General features: G+C 42.3%; 1 protein-coding gene across 1 annotated transcript; it reads left to right on the forward strand.

Annotated features, from left to right (window-relative positions):
- Window positions 1-584: 584 nt before the first annotated feature.
- Window positions 585-14,252, forward strand: atp6v0cb (ATPase H+ transporting V0 subunit cb). The gene is made up of 3 exons (XM_084323310.1): window positions 585-860; window positions 10,116-10,299; window positions 13,765-14,252. Exons 1-3 carry the CDS (start codon window positions 791-793, stop codon window positions 13,967-13,969), a joined length of 459 nt encoding a protein of 152 aa, XP_084179436.1. The 5' UTR covers window positions 585-790; the 3' UTR covers window positions 13,970-14,252.
- Window positions 14,253-14,794: the final 542 nt, after the last annotated feature.

Consider the following 14,794-nt stretch of genomic DNA (forward strand, 5'->3'; position numbering starts at 1 on the left):
TCTGGTCTGCACCCCCTTAACAATTGTGTGTATTGAGCCGTACTGTATTGTACCCATTCTGCAATCTGTAAAATACAATTTTCATTCATTCATTCATTCACTGAGCCTACAATAAAATGCAATGGTAACTGAATCGTGGGCTGCTTTTTTCCTTGGTTATCTTGTATTTGGTACATAGGCTTAGATATAATTTATTATTCCATAGCATCCACACACCCTTTTATTATTACACACCCAGCGTTGCATCCTCCTGATTCTGAAAGAAATAATGCCTATAGAGATATCAAAGGGAAAGCCTGCAGCGGAGCACACCAAAGGGGACCCGTGGTTTTTTGAAGGGTGACCTTCAAAAAACGAAAGAAGGAACGAAAGAAAAGACCACCGTCTTTGCAAGCATTTAGTGAAATATATATTTAATCATGTATTTCTGGTTTAATAATATATCCATCGTGTGCCGCAGTCAATCATTAATAAAGTTACTTGAGCACAGTTACTTGAGCACCCCCACACAGCGGATGATGATGGTTTGATCCATATGGTCAGTCAGGTGATATTTTCCGCTTCGCCATTTTGTGTCGCTGCTGCTCCGCTGCTGGTATTTATCACAAGAGTCGTGACTGGAGCGTTTAAACTGCTAGTTAGCTGCTCAGACCGTCTCCCCCGTTTACTAACTCGCTGCTTAATAACACTGTGGATAGGTTTAGCGAATTACGCCATTAAGGGAAAACCTAGCAATAGTCGGTTTTGTGTATTATTTAGTGTTTTTATATATTGTGTGTGAGAAATAAGAATGTCGTCCAGCCCCGAGTACTCTCCGTTCTTCGCGGTGATGGGCGCCTCCTCGGCCATGGTGTTCAGCGGTAACTATCTCACCGTTATCAATTTGACTGTTTTGACTTCTCAATTACAAACGGTCCCTGCGTGTGTTGTCGTGTGTTAACTCTTTTTATTTTTTGCATTCATGTCGTATTATTTTCAACAGGCTGCCTTGTTGTATTGCCAACCTTGGCGGCGCGTCTATTGAAACCAGCTGAGCGGATGACAGCTGATAGCTAACCGCCGTATCTAACCGTCAACGTTCTGCAGACGTTAGCTGCTCTGACATTTCTTGGTTTCGTTTCCAAGGACATTGGCTATTGAGCTGATTTTCCAAAGGATATTATTGTCTACATGATTTAAGGGACAGTTAGCAACCTGCCCGCCTCTGGGCTTAACGTTAAGGGCCAAGTCAAGAACTGGCCAGCTGACTACGTTATGCTAGTTAAGTTAGCTTAGCAGCTAGCTATCTTCTTGCACGTTGTAGTTAGCTATTTGTCATTTTTGAACAAAATGATCAAATACTCCTTGCCTTGCTAGCAACCAGCTAACGTTACATTTTCAATGAACTAACTAAACTGCTGAGGATGCACAGCTCAGTCTGCTGCGCATGCGCCACTGCGCTGGATAGACATTGAGGAGCTGTTTTTAAGCTAAATGGCCAAATATAATATTACTATTATATTTAGAATTATGGTAATCACTGAATTATCTTGACCATAATAATAAGTACTAACCGGTCCACTCACTGTTGAAAGGATAGGTCGTGAGACACCTACATAAACAATATTGTTTGAAATGTATAAGCAATCATTTACCATCATTCATGTGCATGTGCGTGAACAGTTCATTTTTTAATTGACGAGTATTAGGTTTATTATGGACCAAATTGTGGATCAACTTGAGTAAACATCTGTCAGTTTAAAAGGTGGAGGCTTCCTCATACCACAAAGGCATGACACAAGATCACATGGCGATCACATGATGAAGACTTCTGACTTGCATTTACAATTGCAATGTTTTACTAGCGTTGCAATCAACAGTCATATATTTTCAGAAAGTATGAGACTTTTTCCCCACACACAAATAATTGTAAACTAGGCTAATGCTGTCTGTATCGTGTCTGATCTGAGGCCCATGTTCTGGCTTAAAATCCAGCCTAAAAATCTACTTTGTAATCATATTAGTTTGCTCCTAATTGAGAATTGGGTTTACAGTCAGTCTATCATATCCAAGGTCTCTCATACCTAGTAATAACACTTGTTTTTCCTTGATCTAGCCCAAATAGGAAAACCAAGTAAGGGCTTTGCTGGTTCAAAATGATGGATTGTTTCTCTTTTTGTATTTTATTTTTTTATTATTTTTTAAACACACATATAAACAAACATGACAACACACGGTAAGATACACAAGCATTAATACACAGTGTATATCCAACGAAATTACCATTTATACCAATGTCTTATACAGGATATACCCCTAATACCTGTTATCTAAAAACCTACACACATATTGTTTCTTAAATTCAGCCAATGATTTCATCCCATGGTTTTTGGTACTTGCGAAGATTGATAGCCCTTCATTTGTTTTAATTTTCCATAGGATCTGCATCATCCTCCAGTCAGTGGACACACCACAGGCCTATAATATGTGACAACAAGGCTGACGGGAGCAAGATGCCACTACTGTGGTATATAGTATTTTTATAGAAAACTTGACCTGCTGGTCATATTGAATCTTTCTGCTGCCCGTCATTGCAGGGCATGTGGCATCATAGGTTCCTTTTGTGGCATGAATGCAACAAAATGCTTACTCTATGGTAAAAAAATAAAAATGTAATGCCAATATTTGTAGTACCCATTGAAATTTGTTTAGAACTAAATGATGTAGCATTAAGTAACTCGATGTCAAAATAGAAATGCTCCACTAGATGAGAAGAACTGTAACCCTCTATATTTATTTAAAATGCCTCCATATTCTCTTAGGCATGACCAGGTAGTGGCATGCAAGCTGGAGGCCAGGCCCAGCATAGGCCCAGTCTCCTACACTACAGAGTAGGGATGGGCATCGATTGAATATAATGTGTAGTGAATTGAGAGGGGGCCCTATTAACTGTTACACCGCTGAACGGCATACTGGGTACAGGTAGCTAGCCAGGTAGCATAACAGCTGGGAGACCAGAAAAGATGGGTGGGGGGGGGGGGGGGAGATTTTATTTTAAATTAGTATTTTAATTATTCCCAGTGACCATCGAATAGCAATTTTGTCAGTCTTGCCCATCCCTACTACCCTATACCCTACTACCCTATACATCCCTACTAATGGTTAGTGATGGGCGAGGACAGCATGGTGGGTGGCCCCTGTGGCTGGCAGTAGGACTGATCTGTGATGGGGAGGAGTGACAGATGGGGAATTAGCCAGGAGGGAGGGGTGACGGGGTAGTGGCGCAAAGATTGGGGGGTGGCGGTTGGACAGTGACTGATGATTTAGCATCTTACAAGGGTTTTGAGTCACTAACGGGAAATTGCTGCCTTCCCTCCTGTAATGTCACTCTGCGGCTATCTTCCCAAAGCCTTCCCAAAGCTTCAGCCACCATGGGAAGGCTATCCCCCACTCTGTCTGATCCAGTCCAATGCTGCCACTTAGATGGCGGGGACTGGCACTGGCTACAACCGATGGTGCCACTGCTGACAATAACCAGCCTGGTAGTTTTACACATCGAATAGGGGGATGTACCTTTTTGAGGATGAATCTGCTGAAAGCGGAGTTATCAACGATCTCCTTGAGGACTAGCTTGTATACCCAGCATCTATGCTCAACCACCTAGTATGAGGTTGGGAGAAAATGCCATAAGCCAGAAAACTAATGCTCCCCAGTCGGGTGGAACTTAATGAAATTGCTTTGTTGGCTTTGTCATTCCAGTACCTTGGCCAGTACTTGTCTTTACATTAGGTCGTGCCAGATTGGCGAGTGTTTGTTTTCTGGCCTGTGGTATTTTGATTATACCAGCTCCTTCAGTACCAGCTCACGTGATTTTAGTGGGGGGGGGGATATGCTAGTGTTGCTCAAGTCAATATTTTAATGAATGATACTTTTTATTACTTGACCTTTCGACAACCTCCTTCTCTCATCACATGCTAATGTGATGCTCATGTGATGAGAGTCCACACACACGCAGGTGGCCCAGACCACGTTAGTTCCAGGGGTCTGTCACTCCTTCAGGGATGGTCGAGTGGAGAGATGGCGCTGTGTAATTAACCTGATCTCAAGCCTTGCCCTCTTTTCTTGGTCCTCCAATCACAACTTTTGCTTTTTTTTATTAAGAGGCAACCAACAGTTGTGATAGGAGGATCAAGAAAAGAAGGGGCGGGTGTGAAATGGGCCAATTAGCTGCAGCACCTAATGTGATTCCCTCCCAAGTGATTCAGCCTTTTACAACAGCAAATACATGGGCGGCTGTCCAAAAGGAAATGTAAAAACAAGTTATATGGTTCTTTGTCTGAACCGCTCAGTTATTGTGCTCAGAATAATAACCTTGGTGTTTTCAGAGCATAGCGTATGGTCACAGTCCTGCTGCCTCCCATGAGGGAGGAGCACGTACATCCTCCCAGTGTGAAGAGATGTGACCTTCCGGATGCTGTCATTAGTCAAGATTGTTTCAATCTAATCCTTCCCCCATTGGCCTACAATCCTCAGCGTGGACCAATCCGGTGTCCTCCTGGATTCTCGCGATACAGCTCCTCGGCACAGCTGCCTTTTTTTTTTCCTTTCTTTTTTTTTACGTCACAAGACGTCACTCGAGCATTGGATGAATATTCTGAGGGGGGAAAGGGATAAAAGCTCTTTACCTAAAGCAGACTAAGGATTAGGATTATAGCCCAGGGGTTCTGCTTCCGCACCACCACCACTGCTGCTGCTGAGGCCCTCAAACACATCCAACCTTTTAATCTTCAGAATAGGGCTGGGCGATATGGCCTAAATATGATATCACGATATTTTCTGACCTTTCGGCGATACACGATACGCATCACGATGTTTTTCTTTTTTTCCCCAAACAATTCATTATGAGGCTTACCAAGACAGTATTTGAGTTTGCAAGCTAACATTAAAGACAAAATAAAATACCCATGCATTTAGCATTTTTATATTATATATTAGATTTAGATTATTGGATTATTAGATTATATATTGCATATATTTAGCAATGAGATATTATATGATTTAGATATGAAATATGATGAATTGAAAATGGGGGACCCTGATGTAAACAAGACGAAAGTCTTTCGCTGGTCTGCATCCCCTTAACAATTGTATGTATTGAGCTGTACTGTACCCATTCTGCAATATGTTAATAAAGTTTTAAATCAATCAATAGGATTTTAGCATTTTTATGAAACTACTGTATATTTGTATGTCTCTAAATGTTTTGATGGATTGAAAATGGAGGACCCTTATGTAAAAAAGCCGAAAGTCTTTTTCTGGTCTTCATCCTCCAGTCAGTCCACTGTTGTTGTATTGAGCTGTACTGTATTGTACCCATTCTGCAATCGTTAATAACGTTTTCATTCATTCAATCATTCGCTTGTACCCGCCCTGCTGTTCTTAGCACCAATCGGCAAGCAGCGCTATTCTTTTTTTACTTCCTGAATGCCCTCCTTGATTTTAACGAGAGCTCAGCTCAACGACAACAACAACAGCTCACCGCAGCCGACGAGTGATTACTAGCGCACCGCAGCATGACAACGAGGCATAATGATTTTACTGCAACAAATGTTATAATAAAAGCCTTTCCATACATCTGTCTGATTGAAAACTTTATTAACAGACCGCAGAATGGGCACGCACAACTCGGCACGGACTGAGATATGAACAGTAACGCTTGCTATCTATGTCGTCATCGGACGTTGCTATGTTTGGGTAAATACGCTGATGTGTAACTATATAATGTTGATGCCACAAAACGAATGCCTTTGTTAATCATAAGTACTAACTAACTTTGATGCAGTAGTGTGTGTGTGGGAGCGGCGTTGTTCAAAAGTTTGAACGGGGTGGACCAGATTGACGCGACACAATCCTCTTGGGCAAAACATCACGATATCCACGATACGTTAAAAAAGTGTATCGTTAATGAACTGTACCAGATATTTATATAATATCGTCATATCGCCCAGCCCTACTTCAGAACTGAATGTTTGAGGAATTCTGTCTTTTTCTCTCTTTTACCCTCCCTCTCCACCAACCTGTACTCGTTACGCCTCACTGATAACCGATAGGATCACTAGGCATGGATAGAGTTACTGTGTTGTTACTAAGGTTGTACACTGGTCCAGGGAATGGGGGCTGGATAGCCCAGAGGGGGGGGGGGGTGCTTCTGTGGTTCAGATCATTCCTAGAGGTAGATGGAATAAGAGATCTATATATTCTTGGGTCAGAGTGGACACTGGTTTGTATACCATGAATCAATAGTGCAGTAATTCTAGCTCTGTCTGAGAGGGGGTGGGATAACTGAAATTAAATGTTTTTTCATTTAGCACAAGGGTTCTCAAGGTTTCGATGACTTGAGGGCCAATTTAGGGACTCAACATTGGGTCCAGGAAAAAACTGAATTCTCGCAAGTAGGTCTCGTCGCAAGTCATACACGACTCGCAAGATGCTTAGTTGCCATCCAACTAGTAGACTAGCAAGCTTTCAACAAGATGCCATTCCTTACTTGACAGCTCAGACCAGGGTCACTTTTACCTTCTTAAATTAAGCAAAGTACTGTGATGTAGGTTGGATTTGGACCAAAATGTGCTTTTACACCTTAACTGAGGCGAGAAGGTCGCCGGACATGCTTCGTTCAGAGGGCTGTCGTTTATGATTCAGCAGGTCGTTCTTTCATTAGGAGGAAACCGTACGAGTTGCCTTAACGTTGCAACTCCCTTACTTCCTGTCTTGAGCTGCTGAGATTGCTGTATGCAAATGAGATGTTCCAAAAAGCCCGCTACGGTTAACGACTAGTCATGGAGTGATCCTCTCAGTCTGGATCTTTTATACTTTCGGAGGTGCCCTCGTGGGTCCTGTTCGGAGTGATTCTACAAGGTCAGAGTGGAGAGCAAGGCAGGTCCAGAATGATGCAGATGCGTTATCAGCGAGGCCGTCTGGCTTGAGACGCTACATCATTCCATTTGGCCACAGGCTAGCTACTCTTCTCTTTAGGGGTGGAGTGATTTAACCTTATATTGATGGCATCGGTCTGGTGATAAATAAGTGAAATGTAAGGAGTCTGTGAGAAGGGGGGGGGGGGGGTGGCTGGCTGGCTGCCATGTGCACATTTGAGGATTGGTCGTCTTGCCTGCCCGTCTGCCTCTAGAGCCATCTGTCAGGGAGCCTCGGAAGAGAGGCAGAGTTAACGCAGACTTCTGCCTTCAGGCTACCTGGACACATTTGCTACACAATGACGAGGAAGCAAGGCAAGGCAGACCTCAGGCTGTATGCAAAGGGATTGTCTCAAGCAAATATTGGTCTTGTCTCAAACATTTGTCATTGCGTCAGAGTCTTGAATGTGATTGTCATACGGAGCAGAGGCACACAGACAGAATAGCCGTGGGGGCCTTGCGTTTACTCTATTATATTAATTGAATGGCAAATAGTTGGAATAATGTATTTTCCAATTTTTACTCATGAATGATGGATATTCGAGGCCATTCTGACGTCGCTTTATTTATTCACACTTGACGTGAAATAATATTTGTAAGGGCAGCCAGATTCTGTGGCATTTCTGTTCATCTCTTGTAGCACTTGTATCTGATTGTAGCGACACAGTAACTAAGTAACTTGATTTGGAGACAGAGGTGACATTTTAGAAAGCTGGTCAGAAGGACCCAACGTGAGTGCGCTCCTGTCGATCTCAAAGCGATCTCCAAAACCCCCAAATTGAAAGGAGAAGTTATTTCTAGTGATGCTTGGCATCTTCAGCGATGCACTAAGCCCGGCATGGGAACAAAGAAACTAGGCATGTCCTGATTGGACAGATGGCGATCGGAGCCAATCACAGCACATTTCATTTGATCGGTACCAGCTATATTAAGTCTGATCAAATTCGGATCCTCTTTTTAAAAAAAATATATATATATAAATAAAGTATTGTAATAAAATGAGAACCATTAGGGGAAAGCTGTGATGTAGGCTTATTTTCTACTCTAAAAGCGGAGCTATCACATTGGATTGGTAATGAAGTGAAGTGTGCACTGTGCACCTGTATTATCTAGGAAAATATAAATATTGGATTGGAACTCTATCAGCAGAATATTAAATTACTCTGATGGGGGGGGGGGGGGGGGGGCACATTTCTTTTTATCGGGACATCCCTAAATGAAACGGCGTAGCTAGTTGGTAAACGACAGAAATGCCAGTTTGTTAAACCGTGTGTCGCCTGGTTTATACAGGCTGTGTGTTTTGGGCAGAATTGGCACACGATCAAAGTCAGTCAAGTCGTGTCTTGGCATCTATTTTTAGTCTTGTCGGTTAGTTGATTACATAACCCTTTAACTCGCTCAGCAGGGAAATTAGGTGAAACGCCCATCCTTGACTCAAACAACCGAATGCTCCTAGAATGCCTGCTTGGGACCTGATGATATAACCGCTAATGCTGTTCCATCTCAATACCTCGACGACAAGCCGTGTGTCTAGTGTCCTGTAGCTGATTGAAGATGAATAGCAGGGTGCTTAAGATGCCGTGCAGGCGCACACGTACGCACACACACACTTTGGTCAGTGCCATTTCAAAGAGCTGTCTCTGCTTTGCTCTTGCTGCGGGTGAGGAAGCACGCATGCACACTCTCCCTCCCCCCCTCTCTCTCTTACTCACACACACACACACACACACACACGCACGCACAACAGAAGTGAGGGAAATCTCGTCAGACCAGCCTGCCTCTGATTCACGCCATGCTTCCCTGCTCTGACAGGCTGTCTCTGATATTAAGCGAGACGTTCATGTTCTCCGTTCGTTTCGTTTCAGTCTTCACCAGAACTGCAGCCTACGGTCCTCGATTGGACGGTTCCAGCACTGTTTCCCACCAAAACATCAGCATAATATTTATTTGTATAGCACCTTTCATAGAATAATTGCAGTATTGTATGGTCATACTCATACTGCATAAAATGAGCATAGCATTTACTAAATAAAAGCAATGCATAAAGTCACAGCTGGTAGTGAAAGCCTCTACTATCGGCAGTTCTTCTACATTCAGATCTTGGCAACGAGCGAATATGAATTTAGTTTCTCCAGCAGGTGACTAGCGGCCCACACCCCCCCTCCTGCCTGCAGTCCGACTTGGCAGCGTGTGACATAGGTGGAGCTACGTCACAGCCTGGCTGCTAACATGCTGACTGAGAAATCTGCCCCGACGCTCCTCCCTTTCTTCTTAAATTAGCAGGATGCTAGCGAGTGACTAGTGCGGCTCTAGCGGCACGTGGCACAGATGTTCGGCCCCCCTGGTGTTACCAATACCGCCGTCTCTCCGTGACGTCACTTCCTTCTCATTTTTTTTGCCGCTGAGCCCGATGAGGCAGTTCCATTCAAAGGGATGATTTGGAACAATGCAGGTCTCCGGCTCACACTCAGTCTGCCTCCGCTGGGCTGCGTAATTCAAGCCACTAAACTTTAGGTGACTAAAGGGTTCATTTAGAATATGAGGGCTGAAGTAGAGGTTGTAATGGCGAGGGAGAGACGTGCTCGTTTGAGAACCGCAAGACCACCATCACTATAGTAGTTGCTCAAGTGCTTATGGGGAAATTCTTTGCTTGCAGGCAGAATTCCAAGAGTGAGGCCATCTTGGCTCCGTAGAGGAACAGAAACCACTGGTTTTACTCAATGTTGTTCCATCTATTCTTTCACTTCCTGTTTCATTGCTCAACCGTGCAATCTTTTTGTCTTTCATTGACTCAGTACAGTAGCTATAACCCTGCAAGACACCACGGCAGATAGTTTGGAAGTCAAGCACACTGGTATTATTGCTACTTCACCTTACGTAGGAACAGAAACTAATTACCCTGAAGAAGGTCTGTTGACCAAAACGTTGGTTTAAAGTATTCCTACATAAAGTGAAGTAGCAAGAATTGAGTATTCCTTCCAAATTCAACATTAATTTCCTACTCTGAGAACCTGGAGGAAATGAAGTTGTAACTGTCGGAATGAATTACGTTTTACATTTAGCTGAACGCTTTTATCCAAAGCGACTTAAAAGTTCTGTACAAACATGTGTAATTATGTAGCTAAATATCTATCCTCTCTCTCTCCCTCTCTCTCTCTCCAGCCTTGGGAGCAGCCTATGGCACGGCTAAGAGTGGCACAGGGATCGCCGCCATGTCGGTGATGAGGCCGGAGCTCATCATGAAGTCCATCATCCCCGTGGTCATGGCGGGTATCATAGCCATCTACGGCCTGGTAGTAGCGGTGCTCATCGCCAACAACATCACACAGACCCTCACCCTCTACAAGTGAGTTCCCGTCGTGTTATTGCCCATGTGCAGGGGAGGAAATTAGGGCCATGCGGTTCACCGCCGCTGGCGTTCTGCAACCAATATCTGTTGGATCAGACGAGTGTCATGTATTCAGTGCTGACTGAGTAGTGATATGGTCAAGATATTGATTAGGCCACTTCAGCAGATCTTTTAGAGATCGGTGTTTTGTTCATGTGAACCGCAAAAAAGGAAAATTTGCACCTTAATATAAATATAGGCCTGGTGTTATCTACCACAACAATACATGCTACAAAGGCAAGATTACATGACCAGATTACATTAGATTCAAATGTATTGTCATTATACAGCACAAGTACAGTACAACAAAAAGAAGTTTGGCATCCAACCAGACTGCAAATATAACCGTAAAGTGCAATAGTAATATACAGGTAATGAAATATATAAATGAGTACTACAGAGTGTAGTGCTAATCATATAAATGAGTACTACTGAGTGTAGTGCTAATCAAATGTAGAGTTGTAGTATTAATATGTACAGTGATACAGGTATAAAGACACTATGGTAGTATGTCATACTGGCCAGCAGCGTAACTAGTAAGAGTAGGTAAGGGAGATATTGATAGTGGCAGCCAAAAAAGCTCTAACTAAACTGTGGTACAAGGTAGAAGTGCCGACAAAGGATCAATGGATCGAGTTGGTAGAGGGGATACAGGAAATGGGAGAGAATCACACATCTGCTGAGGCTGCAAGAAGAAAAGTTTGAATGGAAATGGGAAGAATACAGGAGGGGAAGTAACGACATCACAGAGGTTTGAAAAGGATACAAGGAAATTAATGAAAAGTAAATAAAAAATAATGCAAATATAGAATGGACCGAAGGACCCATGCCACACTTTTTCTTTACTAATTTTGTCTATTTGTTTTATATGTATGTACTGTTGAGATGTTGAAATGTATTGTCTATGAATGTTGTCTATGTATGTTGTTGAAAAAAATGAAAATAAAAACGTAAGTTTAAAAAAAAAATAGTAGGTAAGGGATATGTAGAGATGGTATCTACATGTTTTACTAGACATGTAAAAAGGGTTATATGCAGGCATGTACAGACGGATGTGGATATATATATATTAGGGCTGACCCCTATTAGTCGACTTAATCGGTCGAAAGGAGCTATAGTCGACTAACCAACCTCTTAGTCGAATAGTAAAAAACAAAAATAATAATATATAATTATATTAAATATAAATATAATATCATTCTTTCCAAAAGAAAAGAGGCCTAGAAGCGTGGCTAACGCTAATGGCACGCATACCAGAGGCTAACTGCCTACGAAAACAGGCACAGAGGCACTGAAAGAGGATTTCACCCATCTATGACTAGACTAGACAAATATCAAGATGTATCCATCAGTGGACCAATTGCATGCTTTTGCAGAGGACAAGAAGCCTTCAGTCGACTCCTTCAGACATTAAGCACCCCCACAGCCCAAATGAGAAAAAAGAAAGAAAGTATAATATATATATATAATATTTTTTTTAATCATTCCAATTTTTTTTTCTTTTTCATAGTCTACTAATAGTCGACTATCGGCTAATTTCAGCCAATCATAATCCTTAGTCGGGGACAGCCCTAATATATATATATGTGCACATACACCATGATGTTGGCCATGTGATTTTCACAGCCTGCATTGATGTGAGGAACACTGTAGTGGCAGTGATGCATCTGTACCTCGGTCCTGCTTTGAAACTGCTTTCATTCGCTCAATATTGGGTATAGGAAGCTATTGTAGTGTATTTTACATCAGATAAACCTGTGGGGAAAATGACAAACATCTGACCTCTCTAATGTAAACAGAGATGGCACTGAACATCTTTTGTTCCTAAAACTTCCCCTTGAGTGTTTTGCACTGATTGGAGATGGATATGAACTAGGGCTGCACGATTAATCGATTTTTAATCGAAATAGCGATTTGGAATGATGCAATTATCAAATAAAAAAAAAACGATTTTTTTTTTTAAAAACTTTTTATTTATTTTTTTAACCATGAAGTCCCATTGAGATACAAGATCGGTTTGGGAGAGGGAGGTAAGGGGTTTTAGATTGTGTGTTGTGAAGTTTAGACTTCAGAGAGGGAGAGTAAAGTACAGAAAAAAACGGTATCGATTCCCAGGTAAAAATAAACATTTTCAGGCTCGGTGTCCCGAAAAGACTCACTGCGTAGGCCAGATGCAAGCTGCATTTTACAATAAACCTTTGTGGGGCTGCTTATTTAAAAAAAATATATAATCGCAAATGTAATCACAATATCTGTCAGAAAAATCGCAATTAGATTATTTCCCAAAATCGTGCAGCCCTAAATTGAACGTAGCCTTAGTTGTCTGCAATGTACTGCAGTCCCTCTTTTGAGTACCAGCCTGGGTGTAATGGGCTGAACATCCATAGACCCTCCTGGTTTGTAGCGTAAGCAGTGTGGAACCAGGCTATGTCCAGCAAATCTGAAATGGAATTCAAGAAAACTAAAGACCTTTTTCTAGGCATGACGTTTCACTGAGCGTCCCTGTATCTTCACTTGCCTGTTCTGGATCTGAATCCTGTCTTTCTCTTTAATCTGCTTGTGGTACTGGTTGATTTGCTGAAACACTGTACAGGAAGGTGGAGAGAGAGAGACGCTCAAACCAAACACACAGTTTAGTTTACACAGCAGATTAAATGAGAATTTGATACTGGATGGACAATGTACACCTGTTGTGTACTTTTTTTTTTTATTTATAAATGTATATATATATATATATATATATTTTATCCTGAAGTAATTCTTTCATTGGCGTGTCTAAGCAAAAAAGTGCAAAATGTCTGCTTCAGTGAAGCTGAGCCGGTAGATAATAATAATAAATTATTATAGAGAAGCGCCTATAAAGATGAGCTACTGAAGAGCGTTTTGCTTTTGACATGATGCTGTTCTGCTTACTGCCTGTCACTTCTGAAGTGCATGCGAGACTGCTGACTGGGCAGTAGGTGAGAGAAAAGTCCTCTGCAACTACAACAAAAAGGGTGATTGACGGTGGTTTTGTGCGTAAGGTGCGGCACAGAAATGAGCCACCGAAGTTGGTCTGGTGATTGGGTCCAGGTGGTACCAAGCATGTTGTAGGGCTGCTCCATTAGGCACATTTCTTTTACCTTTGTTCTCGACCAAAGGCTGCCTTTTTGTCATCTTCTACAAGTTACCAAAGACGTTTCTAAATGACTGGAGAAACGCGCCGTGGCTCCCTCCTCCCTCAACATGAGCTGAAACTACCGTTTGAGGGTGAAGGAAGGGTGTGCTGCATTTCCAAGACGACAAGAGACATTATCTTGTTTTCATGATTGCGGCAAGCCAAAATCGTTGAAACTGGATCAATTGCCCAGCCCTAGCATGTTGGCACCGGTGCCAGTTCTTCCTCATTAATAATGCCTGCCTCTCTGCCTCTGTGTTTTCTAGGAGTTTCCTCCACCTGGGAGCTGGGCTGAGCGTGGGGCTGAGCGGGCTGGCGGCCGGCTTCGCCATCGGCATCGTGGGTGACGCAGGTGTGCGGGGAACCGCCCAGCAGCCCAGGCTCTTCGTAGGCATGATCCTCATCTTGATCTTCGCTGAGGTCCTGGGGCTCTACGGCCTCATCGTGGCCCTCATCCTTTCCACAAAATAAACCCCTCCCGAGAAGAAAAGAACCTCACCACTATGAGATCTGTCCTTTATGTCGCTGCTGGAGGAAGTGTAAAACGGAGAAAAATTTGTAAAATTTCGGACAAAAAAAAGTGGAAGGTGAAAAAGAATTACTTAAAAAAAAGATGGCTCCGAAAAAGATATGGTCTTATCTCTCTACAATGTGTACAGTCGTCCCGATTTGATAGTCAACTTCTTGTAAATGCGCAATGTAGTGATTTGTCTGTCCTGTGTGTGCGTGTGTGTTTAAAATTGTATGATGAAGATTCCTTTCTCCCTCCACTTATTTCAGGCCTTCAGGCCGGCAGAGATAGCTTGGCCTCCGGTCTCGAGAGCAGACCAAAAAAGGGGCCCAGTGCTCTTAATCCTCCTGCATTGATTTTGAAAGTTGACTCAATTTCTCCATTGCTGTCGAGGATCTATTTGTAAAGAGAAGGAAAAAAAGATGTGTATGGACTTAGGTTTTTCTTTTATTTTTCCACAAATTTTATTTATAAAGAATTGTTCATGAAACTGTTTAAATGGAGCAAAACTCTTTAGTTTACCCCCCCCCCCCCCATTATATATATAAATATATATATAAACAGACATAAATATCTATATACAGTATATATAGATTGATTTAATGCACTGTGTGGGTTAATTGTGATAAGTGGTTGGAATTCCTCTGGATGTATTACTTGGTTTAAAAAATAATGTAAGATTGCCTTTAGTGTGGCCGGTGGAGTGGGAGATCTGTGTGTAAATGTACTTTAATCATTACGCAAACATTCTCAAAAACACTGTTTCTCCTGTAGTACCGCTGTTT

Source organism: Notolepis coatsorum (assembly GCF_963971535.1).
Source record: "Notolepis coatsorum genome assembly, chromosome: 10".
Classification (NCBI taxonomy): domain Eukaryota; kingdom Metazoa; phylum Chordata; class Actinopteri; order Aulopiformes; family Paralepididae; genus Notolepis; species Notolepis coatsorum.